Genomic DNA, 24921 nt, shown 5'->3' on the forward strand with positions numbered 1-24921 from the left:
ACAGCGCTGTCAGCACATTAGTGGGTTTTAGTGGTTTTCTGTTTTCTAGCCTGCACAGCTCATAAAATCATGATTGATTTATTTTTCTTCCTCTGTGTGTGTATTCAGTTGTGTGTTCATCTCAGGATTGTAAGCCTCTGCTACACTCCAGTGTTATTGTGTGCTCTCCAGTGCTGGTCGTAATTGAACCGCGCTTCTTAATGAGCTTTTCTCTCTGCCTAAGTAAAATGTAACACTTTCGATTTTTTAATGAAATAAAATACGTACATGAAAATATCCAAACAAATCAGCTGTGCTCCAGTAGTTTTCATGTCATATTTTTTTTTTTTTTTTTTTTTTTTTTTTTTTTTTTTTTTTTAGAGAGATATTTATTTGGTGCGAGTTTCATGTTATGAGGGACGTGTTATGCAGAAGTTTACTTTATTTTTTTATTTTTCTGAAGAGAAGAAAGTTTTTGCACTCTGATGTTTTATGGTTTTTTTCCCCCTCAATGCTTTAACCAATATCTTGAGAATTGTGATGCCTTTTCAAGTCTTACGCTGTAAACACACCGCCTAAAGCTGTCTTTGATATAAATTATTAATGTTGCCATCAGGACCAGCACAACAAATCTAAAAAAATTTCTTATCCTTCTAGTGTTTGATGCCTGTGTAAGTAATGGCTGAAACTAAGAGCTTGTCCTGAATAGAAATGAATCGTAAACATGTTAAAATATTAGGAGACTTATCTCTGTGTGTGTGTGTTGAAGTGGATATCTGTAAGTCATTAAATTTGTATATGTGTGCGTTGGTGTTTATTCACGTGTCCGACAGGTTGTCTTTGGCATAGCGTGGTGTTGAAAGATCTCCCCAGTGCGTAATTCTTACTGGGAGGTTCTCGAGCTTTTGGAAAACTTTGACAAGAAAATCAAAGCACACCATGTTTTTCTTATAGCTCTTCAAGAAGGTCGTCTTGCCCTTGAATCTCTGTTCCCCGAATCTTTTTTTCTTCTTCTTTTTTTTTTTTATCCACTTGTTCCTGCCGTGACCTCCTCATTAATATCTCTCCCTTTTGTTTCCGCTCTCTGGATGCCCCCGAGTTGGACGGAGAGATAAGTGCAGAGAGTTTTTCCAGAGCTACCACTGTTCCGGGTTAAATGAAGCATATAGCCGCACCAGCAGAGCGCGGGAAGATGCGTATATGCTCCAGTGCCGGATTTTATTTAGAGGAAAGGAAAATGTTAATCTTGGAAAAGCTGAAATAAAGGAGGTACTCTGCGTAGCATGTAAACGGGTGTTTCTGTTTGCCAGAGTTCACTTCTCTTTTATTCGTTCAGTATCCATCCGCTCTGCTGTTTTTACAACAGTCACCAACCCTGACGGCTTCCACCTTCTCAGGAAAAGATTTCCAATTTTCACCCCAATAACTCAAGTCTGTTAACATAATTACTGGCTTTGTAGAGATCTTTCCATTTTGTGTGTGTGTGTGTGTGTGCGTGTTCAGACTTGCCTGCTGTGTTAATAGAAGGGTGAGATAGCCTCTCCAAATTTCTCCTATATTTATCATGTGTCTTTGCCCTTATATTTCAGACCTGAATGAGTGATTGAATAATTGGGCTACTTTAGCTTCTTGGCATGTTTCTCTCTTCTGAGTTACAGCAGATACAATAAAGCTCGAATTTCCACACTCCCACACATCATACACAGTGCATACATTACAGACCTGACACGTACAGCGAGGGGAAACGAGTGTTCAGGCACTTTCCTTCTCTGTTTAATATACTTCCAGCTCGTATATCCGATTCGGATTTAGACACGTAATATGTCTTAGGACTTTCTACTTGTAAATGGGAAGAAAAAAAAAGTATGTATTCAGAAACGTTAAAAAATATGATCATTTGTGGTGTCTGAATATTTTCCCCCTCACTAGTTCTTGGTGAATATAGCTTCGAGACCTCGATTGGTCGCTTTTTTGCAGCTTTGTGGTTCATCTTTGGACCGTTTCTCTTGGCAAGTCGTCTGAAATTTCTCAAGGTTATGAGGGTCCCTCTGATGGACTCAAAATTCACCATAAATTTTCATGGGGATTCAAGTCAGGAGATTGGCTTGTTGACTCGTTGAACAACCATCTTCTCCCCAAATACAGTTTTTTGGCTCATGAGAATTATATAAATTACAGAATAATACACTATATGGCCAAAAGTATTCAGACACCTGGGCATCACAATGTATATGTGGCTCTTCCCTAAACAGTTGCCATGAAGATGGATGCACAGAATTTTCAAGAATGTCTCTGTGTAACTGTAGCACTACAGTGTCAGTGTTTGCTAATTTCCCAAAACACAAAAACCCAAGCACTTTTCCAGAATCACAATGTCCCTGTGAGTTCCATGAAGTCATGGTGTGTTACGGTCGCAGTGGAAGAACTCGAGAGCCCTGACTCTGACTCAGTGCCACTTCAACACCTTTGGGATGAACTCTAACACCGACTTCATCCCAGACCTCCTCACCTTAGCTCACTAATGGCTCCTGAACACAAATCCTCACAGCCACGATGCAACGTCTAGTGGAAAGCCTTCCCAGAAGAGTGGAGCTTATTATAATAGCCAAGGGTGAACAACTCAGTATTGTTGCCCATAGATTTGGAAAGGGACATTCAGCACTCAGGTGTCCACATAATTTTGTTCTTGGGATCATATGTGCAGCCCTTCTTTCTCCAAACATAGTCTGATTTGTCTTTGAGAATGCTTTTAGAATGCTGTTAGATTTCTTTGATTCTTTTTTAAGCAAAAAAGCAGAGATGATTGAGCGCTGGTTCATTGCTTGTAGTGTTCTTTGTGTAACGGTTGTAACCTGCTGCTTTCAGGTCGTCCTGCAACTCTTTTTGTCTAACTTTTTTCTAAGTTATTAGCATTCTTAGCAGTCAGAGTGTGTTATAAAATATTGTGTAATGTACATGCCTGGGGTATTTTGTTGTGGTTCCGTGAATTTTTCCACCTGCAAGGTCTCTGAAGAAGATACAGAGCCATAACAATTTAAATCATGTTTAATACAGTTGTCCATGAGAACTTTAAGAGGCGTTTTAGCCTTAACTGTGATGCTAGTTGTTGTGGGAAATCTTTCCAATGCAGTAAACAGCATCTTATATAATGACAACGGATATCATATCACTTTCTTATATATATATATATATATATATATATATATATATATATATATATATATAGTCCATATTTATTTTTGCACTCGTGCTCTCTTTAGACACTATAATATGAGTAGTCCATTACTTGTCTGGCCTTCCTTTTCTGCGGGTCTGTGAGTGGTCACTCTGCGCTCTGAGACCAGTAAAAGAATCTCTGGTACAAATGGCTGAAGAGCAGGATGTAATTTTTCTGTAGAGGAACCGAGTGGAAACATTTACGAAAAGAAGGTTACACATGCGATAGCGCTTATTGTGATTTATTCCTGCTTATTGAGATTTACTGTTAATGTACCTTTTACTATAGAAGAATCCTTAATGGTCTCTTCTGCGCCATTCCTTAAGGAGTGTTTTCCAAATCTTGGAAATAATCGGCCTCCTTTTTCAACACGTGTTTCAGAATCGGTCAAGCTCCACTGAGTCAGATGTCCATCAGACCCGGCCGAGTCCCCCTTTTTACAATGATTGTTTTCCCTGCTGAACTCAATAGAGGAAGGTTACCTCGCAGTTAGATCATCAAAAACACGAATTAGGGAATCTTTCACAGAATCATAACAGTCAGCTGCTTATTAAGGGTTTTGTCAGTGCCAAGCAGATGGCTTGGCCTGAGACTAAATGGGAAAATTCCAGTTTATGACCTATTGTGTGTGCATAAGAAAGGTCTAGGTTCTTATACAGTCAGACAGAGTATGTGTCATGTTGCTTTGGGATGTTGGCAACGCATCGGATTTGGGATAATGATTCGAACAATATGACATGGAGCCTGCCAGGGCTGGATAGCAAAGGAACATGGTTGCAGCGGAGTGCGGTACGGCACACTGTGGGCTCTCGTGGACGGAGTTGCGTAGTAGTTAACAATTCTCACAGACCTCCGTGAAGCTGGCGCACCATCTGAAAAGAAATTTAATAAACTTATGTCATTCGTTTGTGCTAATTTGTGCCATAAAATTACTGTTTGTGCTGGTTTGGTTAGACTGTCTACTGCCAAGAGTGGTGTCACAGTGCATTAAACCTCATTCAAGTCAAAACCAAACAAAAAATCCAACCAAATTAGTGTTATTTCTGTGTGCTGTACAAACGTGGTTAGTGCTCGAGTGATTTTCTGACACGTTACAAGTTCAATTTTCTGTTGCGTCTATCTCGGACCTTGACGTGCATTCTCACGTTATAGATGAAACCACAGCGCTGATCAATTCTCAAGTCTGATTGGTCAGAGTGTGTTGATTAATGTAGTCTCGCCTGCACAGCTTTTGTTTTTATACGTTATTCTTTCTTTAGTAACAAATTAATCAGCTACAAAATGTGATTTGTTTAACTTTTTGTGGAAGGAGACTCCAGTGTCAGTGCTTTGTAACAGTCAGGAGTCAAGCCATAACTTTGTTTGTTCCCCACAGGAAAGTCTTCAGGACAGGCAGCTATGGGTTTTTAAAAGATTGTTTTATTTATTTATTTATTTATTTATTTATTTATTTATTTATTTATTTATTTATTTATTTATTTATTGTCATCTTATTAACTTTTTGTTGTCTTATGAACTCTTATCAAGGGGCTGGTGAAGGAGCCAAAAATTTATTTTTTGTTCAGAAGCCTTCCCATCTTTATTTAACACAAAAGTGTTGGCTTCTGTGAATTACCGTCATGTCAAGGTTCACCCTTACAGTATGGTTTAGTGCTAAACTGAAAAAGGGAAAATATAAAAAAAAAAAAATTTCTCATAAAAATGTGATCTAATTGCTTTTTAATTTCTTTATTTACTATATTTTTATTTTACTTATTTATTTATTTATTTTTTTGGGGAAATGTCACAGTTGCACAACACCAGCGATCTGGGTTCGAGTCGAGAATTGGGTGTAAGCTCAGTGAGAGGGTTAAGATTGCCTGATCAAATTATATTGTATGTACAAAAACAAATCATCATAATTGAATTCAATCGCATGGCACTGATGAAAGTTTTTGAATGGAATAAATTGATTGAGCTTTTTTTAGCCCCAAAAGCAGCAGGTACACAGCCACAGTGTTCACATCTAAAATACTGGATCCCAGGATCCTGAAAAATATGCAATATACAGGCCCCAAAAAAAACTCTATACATCTATTATTCTACCATGTACATGTACATATGGACTGTACTAGTTGTTCTGGCTTCATTTTGGTCCACATGGTGATACTTCTTTCAGCCGACATCCACCGTAAGAGCCAGGAGCTCTGTGGCTTTCTCCAACTACTCATTAAACACAGACTTGCCGGTGCTCTGATTGCTAGTCCAGAAGAATGATCAGGTGTTGGAGGTATAATGGCTTGGCTCATAGTCACCTGTCCTTGTTTGAGATCACCTTGTCATAGTTTAATCATGCTGGAAACTCACCCGACACTTTAGTAATGTGCCCCGAGAGATTTGGCTTCTCTACTGCCCAAGTTTTCGCGCTGTTCTTTAACCCGGCCTCAGTGTAGCTGTGTAGACATCTACCGTCCTCGAGGAGCAGTAGGTAGTGCGTTCCCGGAGAACATATGTGAGCCTTGTCTGTCGTATCCTACAAACCGCTTCATCATTACATCCAATGTCTGGTCTGCTTTGCGGTGAAGGCACAAGGGTTGCTGTGTTATTATTCATCAACTGAATCATATTGGCTTAGTCGCATCTACATCTGCTCCGTGTATGGAGAAAGATAAGAGATCAGGTTTCCTTGATCGTGTCGATGATTAGTAACTCATCTGGCCATGATGCTGTGAGAACAGAATTTAGACGACGCAGTCATGTAAACAATAAGACACTCATAACAGGCCTACAGTGTGCTTCTCAATGGAGCTTAGCGCATACGGAATCTGTTTCCCGTTTGCTGTAAAAGAAACTACCTCGACATCTGCAGATATGGGCTTTTTTTCCTGCTTTCGGTTGTTGTTTTGAGTCATCCTCTCTCTTTTTTTTTTTTTGTCATCCTTCAGCACCTGGAGAGGAAGAATAATGAAAAAATTCCACAGCTAAGACAAAAGATGTCGCTGTATTTTCTCATCTGCTTGATTGACTTGTTTTTCATACAAGCATTGATTTGTGTGTCTGTGTAGTGTACATTTCTTCTGCTCACGTTCTGTATGTTTTCTTTGACAAGGTTTGTGTATCTTGCAGGCAGATGAAGGACCAGAGCAAGAAGGTGGCCACTCTGAAACACAAGGAGCAAGTGGAGAAGAACCGTAACGCGCAGCTGATGGAGGAGGCACGCAAGCGTGAGGATAACATCAACGAAAGCTCTCAGCAGGTCAAGGTAATGCTGCCTCTCGGGAGGTCAAGTGAGTCAGTACATATTAAAGCACACACTGAATAGTCTCCATTCACTAGTCATTGTTTTCTTAAACATGCTTGGAGGAGAGCCGCTTCCATACACATGATCTCAGACACACCCACGATTGGCTAGTGTCACTCTAATCTCCAGTGAATAGCGTAATGCTATGCTTTCTCAGACTTGTGGCTATGGAAGGTTGTGGCATCACCCGGATTTCAACTCTAATTTCATCTTGTGGTGACCATTAGGCCACCCGGAAGCTCCTGGCCAATGATTTTAGGAAGGATTTAGATCTGTGTGCTATTTTGGGTGATGATGACAAGGGAGTTTATATAAAAAAAATATAAATTTTTGTTGGATTTGAATAGTTTTGTCATACAAAAGTTTGCCATTCGACTGTTTATTATGATATGACCATATGTTTTCTCTGAAAGCACACTTCTTAGCTTTGATTCTTGTTAGGCTTAGAACACATTTATTCACTTTTGGATTTTTGTTTTTTTGTTTCCAATTCAACACATCCTCATACAGCCCCACCAAATGGTTTTGATTTGATTGAACCTCACAGATTCTGAGTATATTTATTTGAGTCCAGCATTAATGCCAGCCGCTAGCTATACAGAACGTCCAAACCTTTATGGTCAGCCTGTTTTTTTCTTCTTCTTCTTCTTTCTAAAAGACCTCTGGGCAAAAAAACACCAAACGACCCCCTTCACATGCCTTGATTTTGTGTTTTTATCCCCTCTCCTGGCCTCTTGGTCACTCCTTCCTTTTCACATTTTCACTTTCCCCTTGTCATTTCTTCTTTGTTTTGATTTAAGTTCATTTTCTTTATTCTCCACACTGAGGTTTCTGTGTTATTAGACCTTGACCTGACGTACCGTGAGCTTGTGCGTCCTTTTCCGTGCGCAAATACATGATACAGCCAAAAACCTAACTAGTATATGAGTTAGATCTCCAGGTTGCTTTATGAGATCATGTTGCTACAGAGGCCACATTGTGGCTTTCTACACCCGACTCTGTGCATACTGATGCACCCACATGGTGGGCCTTTCTAAGGGGGAAGACGCTTGAACCCAGTGATGGCCTTCTCCATCCAAGACTAGCAGCCACTACCTCCCGCTTAGAGACACCACACTCGAGTCCTGAGGCAAAGCGAGAACTGGAATAAGTCTGGACTGTTGGAGCTAGCCACTGCACGTTATTTGCCTAAATGAGGGTTGTGTTTTGGAAAGAGCTCTGTTTGTTTCTGATGACTGGCATGCTTGCTGTATTGACCTGACAGATAATTTGAACAAGACGGACTGAAAGAGGTCACTTCAGGACGTCACTAAGGGGGCCACAGACCAATAACCCTCTTGTTTCCTGTCTCTTCAAGCTCCGAAAAAGGGCTCCTCTTGTGTTTCAGTTAATTAAGGGTTTTGATGAGGGGATACAGGGGTCAAGCCTTGAAGCAAGGTGGTCATGTTCGGGGCAGCTGCTGTTAACTTGGGAGATGGTAAAGTGGTCAGGCGGAGTGCCGTTATGTCTGACCCTGAAGCTCAATATGTATTCCTCTCAGAAAGTCTCAGGGCTTTGTAGGCGCCAGGGTTGTTCTTCCCAAACAATGTTCTGGACAAATCAGTCCTCTAATTAATCTAGCCAGATCACTTCAGCATGCAGAACACATGGACTTGCATGTCAAGAAACAAGCCAGAAAGAAACCATCAAGAAGACAGGAATTTAGGAGCAGTGCTTTGCAGAAGTTTTTCTCTGACCCTTGGATCTAGCCTTCTTGAATCACCATCTTCCACATCTACGAAACACAAGATATTTTCCACCACAAGGCTCTCTCTCTCTCTCACACACACACACATGGAGAGTGAATCATCAGACCATCCTTCTCTTTCCCACAGATTAAATATTGACAGAATGGACTCAAGTCATTCATTCTGGGAAAGATAGAGAGGAGATGACCGTTAAAATGATGGATAGTAAATACCTGCTGTAAAGCGTGGCACGAGTTTGGACAGTTTTACTCTGCAGTCTCACTCTAGGCTGAACTGGTAAACATGCTTCCCATCACTTTTTGTCACCAGAGGGCCCTGGTGCAGCATTGCAGAAAAAGAGGAAAATGAGTGCTGATGGAGCGACAGAATATATCAAGAGTCTGAAGATGAACAGATACGATATACATGTGATAATGTATAGCGAGATGACACTGATCAATTACTTTCAGTTCAGTACTTTTAACAGTGCTTTAGGAAGTGATTCAAACAGGATCAAGGTCACCGGAAATCAGTCAAATAGTTTTCTTCAATAGCTTTCTTTCTGTTTTTGGTATATTTTAAGAGTATTTGAGGCACTCAAAGGATTAAATAAATAGAAGAACTGGGATTGTTGGCGATGGAGGCGTTGAGTCAGGTTAAGTTTGAAAACGGAAGGGAATCAGATGTTTGTATAGCAGGGCAGGTTTATTCTACCATCAGGGAGACAGTACAGAGAAGCGTTCTGATGCTAATCTGCCTTGTGTCTTGAAGGGAATTGGGTGAATTCGAGGCCATTCCTGTGGACTGGAATGACTCGATGATTTAGAGTTTAAACTTTGCAATCAGGTACATTTTTGGCTTTGTGAGCATGCATTAATGTTTTTCAGTTTATAAAGTGAATTTGAGGAAATTGAAGATCTTCTCTATCGGCCTACAGCAGTCCAGCTCTAAGGATCTAATGACTCGTGTGAGGAGCAAGCTGCACTTATCAAATCTTAAGAACACAAGCAACCAAACAAACACCTGAATGGCCTCTTGGAAAGCAATGGTCCATTCCTCCTGATGTTGTATGGCAGTACCTTTGCTGTGAAATTAAAGTCAGGTGCTTACTGTAATATTTATACACACATGCTACAAAGGAAAAAAAAATCATAGGTAATGGTAGAAACTGTGGACTTAATGAAGCTGAAGTGCTTGGGGTGTGTTGTGGCTTTATGGACCTCTTTAAGGATGCAGATATAAAAGAGTCAAACGGAAGCCTTTTTATGACTCACTGGCAGAGAGCTGCTGCTGCTTTAATGCAAGGGAACAGGAGGGCTCTCCTTACCCTGGGGAGGGACGAGCTTTTTCATCCAGATTGTTTTTTTTTAAATGTGTATGTTCCAACCAATATATTCACCTCCTTAGGAAATAAAAATCTATAGTACGCTCTGAACAATTATCACTAGTGTTTTTTGTCTCTGGTGCTGTGTGATGGGATGTGGGAGTGTGAGCATGGTTAAGATGGAATGGTTTTCATTTGTTTAGGGTTTGTTTGCGCACCAGATGGATGTGCTTATTTATACACCTGAACCTGGTTAATATTCCACTTTTACCTCTCAGTTTGGCTAATAGCTTTTAAATAAATACTTTAGAAGATCATCAATAGCTAGCAAGTGGTATTGATCATTCAGGCTTCTGAAGGAAAGCAGATGCATCTTCAAACTTGACATAAAAATAAGCCTTATATTACATTGTTTTAAATTAGATTTCTCCAGATTTCTAGATTCGCTTTGTGGTGTTGGATTTTTCCTCCCATTTTTTCCCCCGCTATTTAGTCGGTGCCGGATTGCCACTCACTAATTAGTTCTGCTCAGTTGCACTATAGAGTGGTAGCAAGGAATCTGTCTCTTCTGTTTCCTCGGAAGTCTGCGATTGGCTGGTGTCACGCTGATTGATGGGGCAATGTTGGACATACAAACCACAGATGCCAGGATTCAGGCTGGTAGCAACATGCTGTTGAAATCCTGTGAGACCTGTATATGGGCAGAGCTTTTGAGACCACTTAAGCACCCTAAAATCTGAATAATTGGCAATCTCATCGCTTATTTTAACTTGGTGGGAGCAATTTGAAAACGGGCTGCCAAACTAACCTTGGATGAGCGGACGCTGAGACATAGCTGCAGGCAAAATCATCAGCACGGATGTGTTGGCGCGAGGCAAGGTCAGCGCTCAGAAAAGAATGAAACGGAGACAGCGCTGTGGCTAAGATGAGAAGGAAGTACAGGAAGGTAAGAAAGGCAGACGGCTGAGTATGAAACAACAGAGATGAGGTGCACTTCCTATATAAAAGGTTTGATTCTCCATCTCATCACCTTGTGAGTGTGAGCAGGTCACGCAGTAGGAAGCAAACACAGGGCTTATGACTGACACTCCAAAGTGGCGGCATGAAAGAACTCTTCAAACGCAAACCAACTCTAACTCTCCACGGGCTGAAGCATGTACTGTTCTTCTGAAGCACTCAACCTATTTGGAGCACGGGCAGGAATCTTTTCTTTCTCGGATGGTTTGCGGATGTATGGCTGTCAGGCCTACCTGTATGTGCAATAAAGTTTCCTAATTATTATCCTGGATGTTAAACCTGGTAAAGCAGTTCATCAGTGCAGACAAGTTGATTATTCAGCTTTAGGGTCTGTCAGTGTGCCTAGTGTGATAGCACATGTATAGTTCTGTCCCGTTTCTGGTCTCATCCATAGCTAAAGGAATGTGCCTGCCCTGAGCCCCACACCATCTGAATCTGATCATCTACTCTTTTTTTTTTTTTTTTTTTTCCCCCCTAAGCAGGTCTCTCGTCCAGTCATCAGAACCAGAGCTCTTTGTTTACACTTGCCTTTTTAACACCATATCTCACTCCTTTTGGTTTCTTCTCATGCTTTTTCTCTTATCCTCTTGCTTTAGGCTGTTTTAGACTTTCTCTCTCTCCCTCTCTATCTTTTTCATCTTAACCCCATGTACCTAAACAGGGGCCATGGAAAGCACTACACTTGCCTGTGTGCTCAGGGCAAAGTTTTACTCCAGAGAAGCTTTGATGGTAATGACTTTCTGCTTGATCCCTTACGGTCTTTTTCCTTCCATTGCCCTGGAGAGCAGAACTCCTGCTGGGGAGTAAATTTGGAGCCTGTCCTTTCTTGAGCAGAACGGAGGATATAGGCGAATACAGAAAAAGAGGAAAAGATCTTACTTGCCAGGCCAAGGAGGACTGATGGTGAAGATAAACTGGAACCTTATCGTTTCTTACATTTCAACGTGGTTTTGCTTCTGAGAACCGCTGTTACAGGTCTGTGCTTTTGTGAATGCCAATCAGAGTGTCACGAAGAGATGGAGAAAGATAGAGTGAAATGGAAAGGGAGTCGAGGCCAGCAAAAAAAACAACAACTAAAATTTGTAAAATGTAGTTAGCAAGTAAAATAATGTGAACACTATTCGTAGCGCTCGCATTCTCTTTAACCACATGCCCTAAAAGGACCTCAGCCAAGATTAACTTCATAATGTGTTGTGGGATTTTATCATGCAAATGTGCAAAGAAAATATTGTAACTGTAGAAACTTGTAAAGTCTCTGGGCTTCCAGTGTGTGTACACACACACACACACACACACACACAGCCCGGCTAACAAATGTAACTAAGAAAAAGCACTCTCCTTCATCAGGTGCTTCAATGAAGGCGGTGCGTTTTAACTGTAATATATCAACTTCTTTCACACATGAACCTTCCTAGTAATATGCTGGGATTGTACTGGGATTTTCAGGCCTGGCTTGCTTTCACACCAGCAAGTGACAAAGCTCCATAAGGTGGTATTTATTTTGCCATTTTATGCAAATCCTATGCGACAAATCTAAACGACTGGCTCCAATGATTCCTTGAATGATCTCAAGCCCCTAACTAACTACAATTAGTTTCCAGTTACTGGGCAAAATTTGCGTAATAGGTATAATATCCTTATAACCTTATAATTTTAGTTCATTTCTTATACAATCTCTGATTAAAATAAGTGTAGAGACATTAAATAAATAAATAAAGCTTGGGAGGAGCATACACCACTATTGCATTAGCATCTTTTAGTGAAGCTGGTATGAAGCCTAGAATGTCCTATAATTACATTTTAAACAAAACTGGTGTAGAGGCTTGTTGTTTTTAACTAACTTTACTCTCCAGAACAGGAAGTCGCATGCCCACAGACGACAACATTAGCAACTTTTCACTTGCTAGCATGATTAGAGAGTTCAAAAAGAGAAGTGATTAAACAGACTAAGCTAATTCAAATGACCAACACGCACTCAGCGTTTGTCCCGAGAGGAACTCCATATCTAATCAGGAGCTCTAGATGACTGGGTGGGAAACTTCTCCTGCCCTAGGCTCCTGGTCTTAATAGACTTGCAAGCACTTTTTATTGGGCCTGTTTGTGGGGTAGTTACACTTGATGTTGCAGTGCGGTTGGCCACGCTTATGCGCTTTCTAGCCAGGAGAGACAGACTCCCGCTGCTCTTTTCCGTTTCCTCAGTAAACATTAGCGACTCTTCTCCTTCTTGTGCCAAGACCACTAGAAAAGCATTTTCTCACCCCCTGCAGAGAAATCTGGCTGTTTTATACCACATCTGTGTTCCGAGACACTCTGTTTGCTCTAGGGAACATGCACTAAACAGAAATCAGGTTTTTTCTTTTTGCACCACTCTCCCTTCAGCTAGCTCAGAGTATTTAATATGCTAGAAAATCAGATTCAGTCAGCTGGTGTTTTGGCATGAGCTTGATACGTTTAAACAACCCGGGTCAACTCCAGAATTATCTACACCTTTTAAGATATTTAATAACATAAGTATTGTATGTGAAATATCCTATCCATTGGATAGGATTTTATATATATTACTTAAACATAAACATGCCTTTAACTCGCTCCCTTGGTTCAGTGGAAAGTGTCACCTGGATAGTGTAGATTTGTACTGAGGAGATGCTGCTGTAATCATGATAACTGTCCTATTCTCATCCCTGAACTCTTCTACACCAGTACACTGTAATGACCTATGACCCTACTATCCATTACCACTCATTTTGGGTCAGGAAGTTTGTCCTTACCACCGTCACCTCCAGCTTTGTCATTGAAGATACGCATTTCCACGAAGCAGCATCTGTTATTAAAACTGGCGTGCAAATAAAAGTAAAATATTCAGAAGGGTGCCAATAATTTTGCAACTTCAGTATATTTTGTTACTTGGCATGATTCCATAGTAGAGGTTGGGATCATGCTAGCTACTCCTGACAGGCTCTTATTTATTCATGTTTATTCCTTTTACAGTCAGGTAAAGATGAGCACACTGTCACGTGTCATATTTGCTATGTTTTGCTGTTCATCTCCGAATTTATCCCGTAGGATTCAGAGCTCAGTTTCTCAGCGAGCCTCTCTCTGCAGCTCATCCAGTCCCAGCGCTCTTCCATGTGGCTTTAATTTGGTCCTCCCTGAGGTGTCTCTTTCTATCAGTTGTGCAGTTTTGGCACCAGGAGCATTAACGTAATGAGATATTGACCGTACAAAAAGGATTAGCGTCACTTTAAATCAAGCCAAAGTGATTGTGCTGTGTCTTAAGAATGTGGAGCTGATGCTTGGCACTGAGGAGAGAAGAACATATATGGTCAAAGATAGATTTTTATCTTCTTCTCTTTCTATTTCCACACTGCGCTGTTTGGTCTCACCCTTCACCCTACACCCTACAGGCTTCAACTTCCAGTAATTGCTGCCTTTAGTTTGAAAAAGCAGATTTTATTTGGGGCAGATGCAGGCATTCCAGCGGATGAGCGCACTGCCTGCTTAGGTCTGTTATACAGCAGGAAGAAGAAACTCGGCATGGAGAGTATGCTGAACACTTGTGTTTACAGATGAGCGGCAAATGAAAAACACACCCAACATAATGTGTGTTAGGTAGGTGTGAAGCCGATTCGAACCCCCAGGAGAACATCATTATGCGCTGACATTGATGTTCCTAGTCTGTGTTCCCTCAGTTGGTCTTTTAATGATGATGATGATGGTGATGAAGCTGGCGGAGGGCACTGTCTAACACACCAGTCCAAAGTCTTCCATCATGGGTCGAGATCTGATGAGTGTGAAGGCCATGGCATGTCATCCACATTAAAACTTTCAGTGAGCCTGTGGATGTGGGCGGGGTCATCCTGAAAAGACACGCCCATCAGGATAGAAATGCAATAAAAGCAGTCTGTATCAGAATAACAATAGAGCCACGGTATTTTCCCTAATATAAAGATATAAATCATTTTATTATTGGTTGGTTTTTCTTTTGGTCAGTATTTATTGAGAATTGCTTTGGCAGTATATAAGCTTTAGTTTTTATTACTTAAACCCCTTTCTATCACTATATACGTGTATGTTTGTTTATTATATAAGGCAGATGCACTTATCCAGGGTATAACTGAAGCATTCATGTTATTTATACAGCTGTGCATTTGGGGGTTATTCCCTTACTCAAGGAGCCAGTGATGGCAGCGTGGTGGTCCATGGTTTTGACCTCGTGACCTTCCTGTCCAACATCTGAGCTATTTTTAAAGAGACGTCAGGTTGCTTGTGGTAGATTTCGCAACCCTGAAGATACCAGACACATGAATATACCAGGAGTGAACAAGTATCCATCAGGGCTGTTTGGTATTAAATCTTAATAATGAATTTGAACTGGATAAGAGCTGCAGCTTGACTCACTGCCTGTTCATTTTATGAGTAACCAAAGTGCAGAGGAAAGCGATGTGGTTTGTCTGATGTATGACATGAGTCTCGGCCGAGTCATTTATGAGCGTGACTCACCGATCTTAGACTGCCAACCGCATCTGACCTTAACCACCGAAGCTTCTGTACCTGCCCTGACACACTCATCATGATGTTGACCCCAACAACCTGCTCTCACTGAGCTACCTGCTTCTCACTTTCACCTGCACCTTATTTGGCTTCCACTAAAGCTTATAGTTAAAAAAAAAAACAGTGTCTTATGGTTATTGCTTGTCTATTTTAACACCAGTTTTTGTTTTTTAACAGGACTCTCTGAGGCAGAAAGACGAGCGAATCGAGGAACTGGAAGAGGCGCTTCGTGAGAGTGTTCAGATCACTGCAGAGAGAGAGATGGTGCTGGCACAGGAAGAGGCTGCACGCACACATGCAGAGAAACAGGTCAGAGTTCTGCACTTAACACACAAATAGTGCTAAACATTCTTCAGGTTTGGAATAGTCACAACCGTTTCAGGGCTATTTATTTATTTATTTATTTATTTATTTATTTATTTATGTAGTTGCTTAGTGGAGCACTTTCTATTGACTTTCACAAATCTATATTTAATACTGTATATAAACAGAGCATGGCACATACAGATGAGATTTATTGGCACTGTGGTGTGGTGCTGGCTTTTTATCAAATGCACACATTTTACATTAGAGAAGTTAATCTGTCAGTGCACAAAGCTGTCCCATTCCTCACTACATCTCATGTTTCTTAATGCATATCAATACACTTGAAGTCCTTTTTTTATTTAATCATTTTTCACTTATCACATTTACTCCGAGTCTGACCATTTGCCATTTCACACCCCCTCACCAGCTTCCCAGCTCCATGCTTCCTCTGATACTCATCAAGCAAACCGCTGCTTCTTTTGCTTCATTACATGGCAACATTATTCATTCAGGAAAGCGCTGTCTGCCTTCTTCCTAATACATGAGCTCACAGATGCCGTGATTGGCTCATGTCGCTGTGATTGACAGCGGAAAGAAGGCTTGGCTCTGTCCTCAACTCTGGTCTCCTGACAGTAGGGCTCTAATGCCTGTCTCCTGCATCACTCAGCACCATAATTGCATTGATTTGAAGTTAAATTACATTTATTCAGGGCCACCAAAACAAAGGAATGGGCAGCACATTGGACTTTTGTATCTTGTTTGGTGAGCTAGATAAAGAGTTTATAAACATGTACTAATGAGACCACATTTTACTACATCCAGTTACAGGAAGTAGAGTAAATTGTTTGTTTTTTTTTTTAAAGGTGGGCCATATAAACACTTAATCATCTCCAAACCCTGTGCAGGGTTTTCTCTGGAAATGAGTCACTTCTTTTGCTATATATCTAGACAACGTCTTCTCTCCTCTCTTTACGTGGAATATTTTTAAATAAGCTGACTTGCTACTAAGTTCGCAGCTGTTAAATCGAGGAGCATGCTCATTGCATCATGATTTCCTGACTTCTTTAACACTTAGGGAAAAGTTAATGCTCCGTCCTTTAAGAAATATCCGTTTTTAGCGTCAGATGACTTCCAAACTCTGTTTTGTGGAGAGTTTAATGCACTTCTATGGGCAACTAGCATCTCCCAAGCTGTTAGCATAATGGCTGCCCTGTCACAGCACAGCGCAGCACATCACATCACTACAGCAGCTCTATGAATCATGCCAACCTCACATCACCCTGCCAACAAGAGGCCATTTAACAACATTCATGTGGCATGCGCCTGCCTGTGTTTGTGTCTCCAGTCAGTCTTCATTTGGAAAATAAATCATTCCTGTATAGCAAGTACAGTGAAATAAAAACCTTGTTCCTTTTCTTTCTTTTTTTTTTCCACACACATACACAAGCCATGTCTTATTTGTGTCTAAAATGGGTCACTTGGTGTTTTCATGGCACTGAAAGAGTTTAAATCACAGCGTCCTTGTGTTTGGCCTGGAGATGGCATCAAAAAGAAAACGCTCTCACCGAATGAGTCTTCCTTCTGCCGGCCGGCCTGTGAGTCAGCGTTAATACGGCTCACCCGACTGCTGCAGACTGACAGACTTAAGGGTCATGAACACGTCATGCTCGAGTTCCTCTTACTCCTGACTTTGGCCGGAGCGGTCCACTGTTTGGATCCCTTTGGGGTTAATTAGTGCAGGGCTTCGAAGGAAGCCAGTGCTGCTGCTAAGCCTGGTTTATTCCTCTGGAAGTCAAGGGAGGACGTCGGGATGGGTGCCAGACTCTGCATCACTGTTCCTAAACCCCTTCATCACCCATCTACACACTCATTAGCGCTTCCATTGCTAAGTGACCCGTACTGGAACTAAGTCTTCGTGCCCGATAATGTCTCTGGCTAAAATTACTGTTCTTTCAGGGAATACAGAACGGTGATATTCAGTAATGTAGCGACTGTTGGCCAAAGGCTTTGTCAGTTAAAAACCTTTCTCATTTGGCGTCTGAATACTTGAGCACACACTAAGAAGTCATTTTGGGCTCATTTGGGGGCGGGGCTTCTGATTAAAGGTTTGCTTTTATGTAGAAGAATTTCCTTTTAAACCATGGATCTACTGTATGATTCCATACGTAAATTTCACACACAAAAACACATTTTACATGTATAATGTCATCATTCAGCAATACCTGCTAATGAAACGGAGATGAGAGATTTTTTTTAGCCTTCGTGTCAATGTAAGCACTTGGACCGCAAGGGTGAGCTAATTATAGTGCTCCAATCCTGTGAAAATCTGGTTTTATATATCAGTAAGGTGTTCTATCTCTTCCGCTGACTGTAACAAGCCTCTCCCCACCATCATGAAATTTAAAACAGGAAGTAAGCTGACCAGTTAAGCTTATTACACAGCACAGAGAGCAGGTAGCTTCCACACCTCATGTTAGGTTTTGGGTGAAGCAAACCCCACACCACCATTTTCATTTGGACCAGGGGTCGCTTCACTGGACTGCTCTGTAGACTGAAAACATTACCAAATGTACTCTGTGAACTCAGGGCAGAGTTTTGGGGGGTAAATGTTTGTCTTGAAATGTTCTTTGGAGCAATTCCTAATTTCCTAAGGGGTTCTGCTCTGAACAATTTGACATAGAAGGAACTTTTAGGAGTGTAGGTTTATTTTAGGTACCACATGCACAATATAACACCATTTGTGATTGAGCAGAGACTGCCTGTGACAAATTGTATTTTAACAGTATCTGGAGTTATTTACTCTGAGTCCGTTCTTTTTAACTAAGTTTAAATTCACTTCAGTTTTTATTTGTATATACATTGTCACAAAGCCACTTTCTAGAAATACATAAGTATTGGCACCCCTCTGCTTTATGTGGGCATCATTACTGCAGGCCAAAACGTCACTCTGTGATGGAGATGAATGACAGCAGTAGATTATCAATCTTGAGTAGTATTTCATTAATTCTAACTATTAACCATCATTTCAGAGCCTTCAGAGAAACCAGACCATATCACAATAGGGCATCGAATCTGAGCTTAGAGACTGAGCTTCTGACACCTTCTATATAAGCATGGAAAGTGTTTCAGACCTGCTTTGGACTGATTTTCTATTACACATGCCTGCACACGGACCTTATTTACTTTTTGATTTTAATTATTCAGTCTGTGTATATATAATATTTGGAAAACACTTTCCTGAGACACTGTCTAACATTTAAATCACACACTCTCCTGCCTTATATATATATATATATATATATATCTCTCGAGTTAGCTTATCACACACCCTATCCTTGCATACACACACATTTGCACTCACACACACATTTTCTCCTTAACTCTGGTTTCAATTTCCTCTAATTGCTGCTTTCTTGTTGTTCGGATTTTGTAGCACACGTTGGATTCAGGCTCCGTACAAATTTCTGTCACTCTTTTTGTTCTAAATACATGGAAAGGGAGTGTTGCTGTTCTTTGTTAGCCTGACAGCCTTCTTCCTTTCCATCTCGCTTTTCTTTTTCACCCCCCCCCAAACTATTTATCGCTATTGCTCCTGTCCCTCGTTTTGTCCTTCTTGCCCATTCTGACCCATACATTAGCCGTTCTTACAGCAGAGAGGCCTATCAAATGAAATCACTGCGCTGGCACTGAAGGGTCAGGCCTGTCTTATTTTAGCTGATGCTCTCATGATTTTTTTGCACCGCGCCAAACCTCACTGAGCCAGCCAATGTAATGGGCGTGTGTAATTAAGGGCAAAATGTGGCCTCTCTGGGAGAAAGGACTGTTTTCCTCTGACACAAGCCTCTCGCTGTGCTGTGACACCAATCACTTAACCCAGGGGCAGGATTTACGGCTGGCCTGTCCAAATGCGACCAGCTGCTCAAGCAGGGCCAGTGAAAGCGTTTGCCCAAGACCACATGAAAATACACGTCTAGTCTCCAGACATGATTCAGCACTCAAATGACATACTTCATAACCTTCTTCTTGAGGCACCAGACCAAAGAGCGTCTCAGCGCCTCCTCCAGTGTTGATCAGGATGAGCAGATGTCTCATAGCCACCCGTATCCCTGTTCTTCCTCGATGTCATCCTTTCTGCTTTGGCGCTACGTATGGATTTCTGTTTATTCTCTCCTTTCACACCCCCCACGCCCTTTATGCCCCAAAGCCCCCCTGTGTTGTCCCAGCAACTCCTTGTTTACCACAATACAACCCTCTTTTCCCATTTCTATTTTACCCCTCCCCCTTTCTTTCTCTGCTTCCAATTTTCGTTTGCGTGATTTGTTTCTGAGGACCGTTCTGGTTCGTTCTATTCGTCTGCTTCTGTTTCTTCTGCTGAGACAGCTTTGATTTTTTGGCTTCTTCTGTAATTACTCTTTTCTCTTTCTTTGTTGCTTCTCCACTGCTTGCTGCCTGTTTGAAGCTCTTTCATGAGCCTATGCATGACTCCAACCACGCCGACTTTAAGTGGTTCAAGGTATGATATGATTTCTTTCTTTCTTTCTTTCTTTCTTTCTTTCTTTCTTGCTTACTTTCTTTCTTTCTTGCTTACTTTTCTTTTTTTAAGGATGATTCTATTCCGATTTCCATCTGCTCTTCAGATTTCAAACACCCCCTTCCTCCACCCCCGCCCCCCTTTTTTTTTATTATTATTTTGCGAATGTGGAAGTGTGCGGCTTTTGGTTTCACTCCAACCCAAACATTGTGATAGGAAGCTTAACCACCGGCATGATGCAGTTTATTGACTGTTCCTTGAAGATCATCCTCTGTTGATCATTGTCTCAAAGCTTGGGATTTCTCTCATTCTCTGCTTTGCTCTTGTGGAAGTCTGATTCACTGTTGTCCCAAAGGAGTGATCTGTTTGTTCTGAAGATTTATTGTTGACAAATTGTTTATGGATTCATTTTCTTTGGCTTCCTGTGGAAGATTCCTTCAGCAGTAACCTCTCAGCACCTTCCCATCATATTCCCAAACATAATCCCAAACTTCTACTCAGGTTAAATATTAAGATGGCTGGTGAATTATTTTTCTATATGGATGCCAATTAATAAATATTATCCACAAAGGAAAAATACACATTGTTGATTTTATAAGCATTTATCCTGGTTAGGGTTGTGATGGATCCAAAGCCTGTTTTAAGAGCCCCTGCAGTGCAGTCAGTCACTCACAGGGCATCACACTCAAGTCACTCATTCAGTCTTAGAGGCGATTTCAAGTTACTTTCTATTCATTCCATGTTTTTGGGAGGAAAAATGGAGGAAAAGGCCAAGCACTCACACAGAAAACAGAGAAGACCCAAATCTGCCTTTTACATCATGGACAATATACGAATACTATACTGTTACTGGATTGTACAACATGTTAGTGCTATATAAATAGATATCAATGATTGCTATATTATTTCCATCACATCTACCTAAACTGTACAGTGGAACTTCAGTATATGAATGCTCTCCCTTATGAATTCTCGCCTGAAGAATTTGCAAGTAATTTGCATCGGCATACAAAGCATTTTCGGCATATGAAATGAACTGAATGTCGGCTAAGTTGCGCGTACGTCCGGGAGCCGTTCAAAAGAACGTGGAAAGCCAAGTTAAGCCAACCGAAGCGAGTTTACAACTTTTGCGATTTTTCCAGAGTCAACCCACGATACCAACACTGCGTTCAAAAGCTAGATGATTTTTCTTGTGTTTTTTGTTGACAGATTGGTGGTGTGGGTGGTCTGTTCTATTTTTAGCCCAAGCTTGGTGGCATGACTTCCTCTGCGGAGGCTTGACATGGAATGCTTGGCTCGGGTCAGTTCTTTGTAGCAGCCTTACAGTTGACATACGCTTCGGATTGGTCATGTTGGTCATATTTTTGGGCGGCTGGAACGGATTATCTGCATCTTACATTATTTCTTATGGCCAAATTTGTTTCGTAATACGAAGAACTCCTCAAGAACTCGCCTCCAGAGCGAATTAAATTCATATGCCGAGGTTCCACTGTATGTCTTATATTCATTAAACTGTTAATTGAGACCTTTAATACATGCATTGACAGTTCTGACATTCTTGAGCTCCTGTTATTAAAAGCCAGAGACCTCAAAGTAGTTCATCTCGTTTCTTTCAGCAGGCTTGTAGCTTTCACTCCTTGCAACAGGAAACACTGTGAAGTCAGCTCAGAGATGAAGACCTGTAGCCCTGAGGTCATGAAGCAACAGGAAAAAAAAAAAAACAACCAAAACAGACATAGAAATGAGTCTAGGAAAAAAATAGCTCTTTCAGCTGCTTCAGCTCTGACTCTTTCAGGATCTCTTGAACCAAAAGCAATTGTGTTTGCGCTTCACTTTCAGCCCCACAAAGGATAAGAGGAGTGTAAAGAATAAGGCATGCCACAGTAGTTTAATTCTTGTTTTGATTTCCCTCAACGGATATGATTCGGAGCTTCTACGCTGATCTCCAGACTGCCATGATCTCATAGCAAATGCTGCTGGCTGTATATTCTCAGTATATCAGGTGTAACACATCAGTAACCAAACCACAGCTTAGCTTTTCTTCCCTAATTCACTTCTGCTGTTTTAAACAAGTATGCGGTGACGCACCATAGCATCATGCGCTAAGAACGCTAAGGACTTTTCTCATGTTTGTGCTTTCATTTTTAAAAAAAAATAAGTTGGGAGACCACTAAAAGCCATTGATTTGACTTTTATATCAGGGTGTTTTTTGGGGAAAGCTGCTCTCTCATGCTCTGCCTGCTTTATTTCCATAACGATTGAAAGGATCAGCTCTTCTGGTGCATTTTTCATTTTTTGCCCCATTTAAATCAATGCATTGCCCTTCATCAGCATTTTCAACCATTTGGAATGTTGCGTTTTGAAAAAAAAAAAAAAACATCGCTCCTATTTCATTTCATCTCTCCCTTTTTTCTTTTCAAGTTTTTTTTGCCAACGTTGCATTTCCTTTTTCTTTTTAAATATTAGTCTACTCACCATTTTTGTTTCTCTTTAATTCTTCTTCTAGATTAAAGAAAGCGAGAATCTAGCTGTCTTTTTCCATTTTTTTATTTAGTGTTTAGGTTTCTCTTCATCTTTTCTAGTTGGTTCCCTTTCTCATCTTTCCTTCCTTTTTATTTCACCGTTTTTGAATCTCTGCTTGAAAACATTTAGCATTATTCATTTATCAAAATTAACCAGTGTGTTAGAGATAAAATAGAAATATACCTGCATTTTTTTAAAAAAAAAAAAAAGAAAAAAAGCATTCTTTGCTCAGAAAAGAATTTTTATTTATTTATTATTTATAATATAATTTTATTATATTAGATATATTAAATAAATGAATACGTAAATAAATGAATAAATAAATAAATAAATTAATTAAATATCCTATAAAATAATATGACCTTCAGTAGTCCAGTTGACCAAATAGTCAAGAGAAAGTTGCACACTGACTTTAGACAGAGCCCCGGCTTCAAATATATTGATTATTGAATATAATAGTACACATCTCTGCCTTAAATATGAATGTTTGTCTTGGATATTCTGTCAAGTTTACGTTAGCAAGAAAGTGAGCTCAACCTGCCAGGGTTTATTCACAATTTATTCCAAACTCTGATTTCAGTGTCATTTGGAGCGAATAAAAAAATGATTAGGATAGTTGTGTGAGTTTATAAAAGACTAACATTATTCTTTTATGGAAAACATACATTACGAGACAAGTATGACGTTTTTCTGGCAGGGGAAACACCTCGGCATCGTCAGCCTGATATCCAATAGTTGGAATCCATCTGAGATTCCCGATAGCATCGGCAATCTGTAAGTCTGCTTACAGACGACTGGTGTAATCATCACGCAGGCATGAGCCCAACGTTTCATAAATAAGCGCTCGTAAATTGGTTCGTGGCTTGACTAACATCACATGTTGTTTCATATTCCCCTGAGAAAACAATCCGAGCATGTAGCCGTATTTATTTTATCTTCAAATGCTTCATCTACAGGAGGAAATTTCATGTTGAAAGAAACTGAGCGTCGCCTTTGATCAGCTTGAAAGGTTGCTGTGCATTTTTTGGCCTCTCGCTTTTCCCATTTCCATATATTTAGATGTGTGTCTGATTTTGCATTTGGCAGACGATCAAATGCCCGACACATGAATAACAGACGTAGTTGAGGCGAGGTTTAATCTCTTAATGAATGACTTATCTTAAGGGTTTGCATGAAGCACGATCCAGGCAGCCGTCGCCGAGTGCTTTTACAGTAAAAGCGATCACGTCCTTTCATTCTGGCTCAGGGTTTGGTCACTGAAGATGGCTCTGGTTTCCATATCTGCCCTGTGGGAACGGTGACACCATATCTGCTGCCGCACATCATGGATTCATTACACAGCTGTTCTGCTGATGTGTGTGTGTGCCTAAGAGCTATGAAAGCCTGTTTCACTGCAACACTGTTTTCTTTTAAGGAGTTCTTTCTTCCTTCTTCCGATCCTTGCACACCTCTCATGGGATGTTCGGTCCTGATTGGCAGTCCTTCCATCTCTCCATCTCACCACAGCCTCTAGCCTGTGAAACTGACGCTGGCGAAGCTTAAACGTTTCCCCATGCATATGGGAAGCCCAAAGGAGGGGACCGCTCTACTCGCTTCCTTTACAGAACAATGTTCCCTCTAATTATTTTTTTTCTTACCGAGCAAAACATATTTCTATTGGGTAGACCCTTCTGCCGTTTGGGCAGAAATATCTCACGATCTGCACAGATTGCTGCTGCACTACCCCAGCCTGCTTGGATAGCATTAAGTGGCTAGCCTGGGACAGCAAATCTTGGCAGCGCCGCTACTCTAACAAGATTTAATGGGTGGTTGCCAGAGGTGTTGAAGAATTACAGCTAATGTGTAAGCCTCTTGAAATCTTAAAATGCTCGCCCTCATCCCAGCATATAGCACAAAGACATTTCTTTTTTGCGAGGTGCGTTTTCTCCCTTAATTGGTTTTGGCTGGTTCCTTCCCTCATGTAAGCTCTCCCCGATCATACAAACGCTTACCAATGAGAGAGGGTTGCCATGTGCTTCCTACGAGGTGTGAAGCCAGCTAACCAAATACTTTTGCCGCCCTTTACCACATCACATGGATGGTGTACCATCCGTCATCCTCCGCATAAATAAACTTACAGATGCCCGTGATTGGCTAGTGTTGCAGTGACTGATAGGGTAGAGGCAGGATGCCACACTTTCCACCCAGAGAACATGGCCTCTTTTATTCTGTCTTGAACTTCTGCTTAAGGATGGCTGTATCATCTTCAGGATTCAAACTTGCTGACAGTCTCCAGACAATGGGGGAACACCAGAATGAATTTTTTTTGTCCTGCATGCGAGCATCATCAGAAGCGCATAAGCATGTACAAATCTAGCTTGGAAGGAACAGTGCTAGAGAAGGAGGGGAGGTTCTAGAAACTACCTTGATGGCAATCAGGCATTTTATTCTGGATCTTCAAAATGATATTAACCGTATTGATTAACT

At 40.9% G+C, this 24921-nt stretch overlaps 1 protein-coding gene across 9 annotated transcripts in view; it reads left to right on the forward strand.

Annotated features, from left to right (window-relative positions):
* erc1b (ELKS/RAB6-interacting/CAST family member 1b) overlaps positions 1–24921 on the forward strand; it is a 199263-nt gene that overhangs the window by 78039 nt on the left and 96303 nt on the right. For all 9 annotated transcript variants that reach the window (XM_058416753.1, XM_058416745.1, XM_058416746.1 and 6 more), the window contains 2 exons: positions 6302–6437; positions 15273–15404. In XM_058416753.1, the coding sequence (XP_058272736.1) occupies positions 6302–6437; positions 15273–15404 (268 nt within the window). The remainder of the gene's footprint in view (positions 1–6301; positions 6438–15272; positions 15405–24921) is intronic.

This window comes from Hemibagrus wyckioides, linkage group LG19, assembly GCF_019097595.1.
Source record: "Hemibagrus wyckioides isolate EC202008001 linkage group LG19, SWU_Hwy_1.0, whole genome shotgun sequence".
In the NCBI taxonomy this organism is placed as follows: domain Eukaryota; kingdom Metazoa; phylum Chordata; class Actinopteri; order Siluriformes; family Bagridae; genus Hemibagrus; species Hemibagrus wyckioides.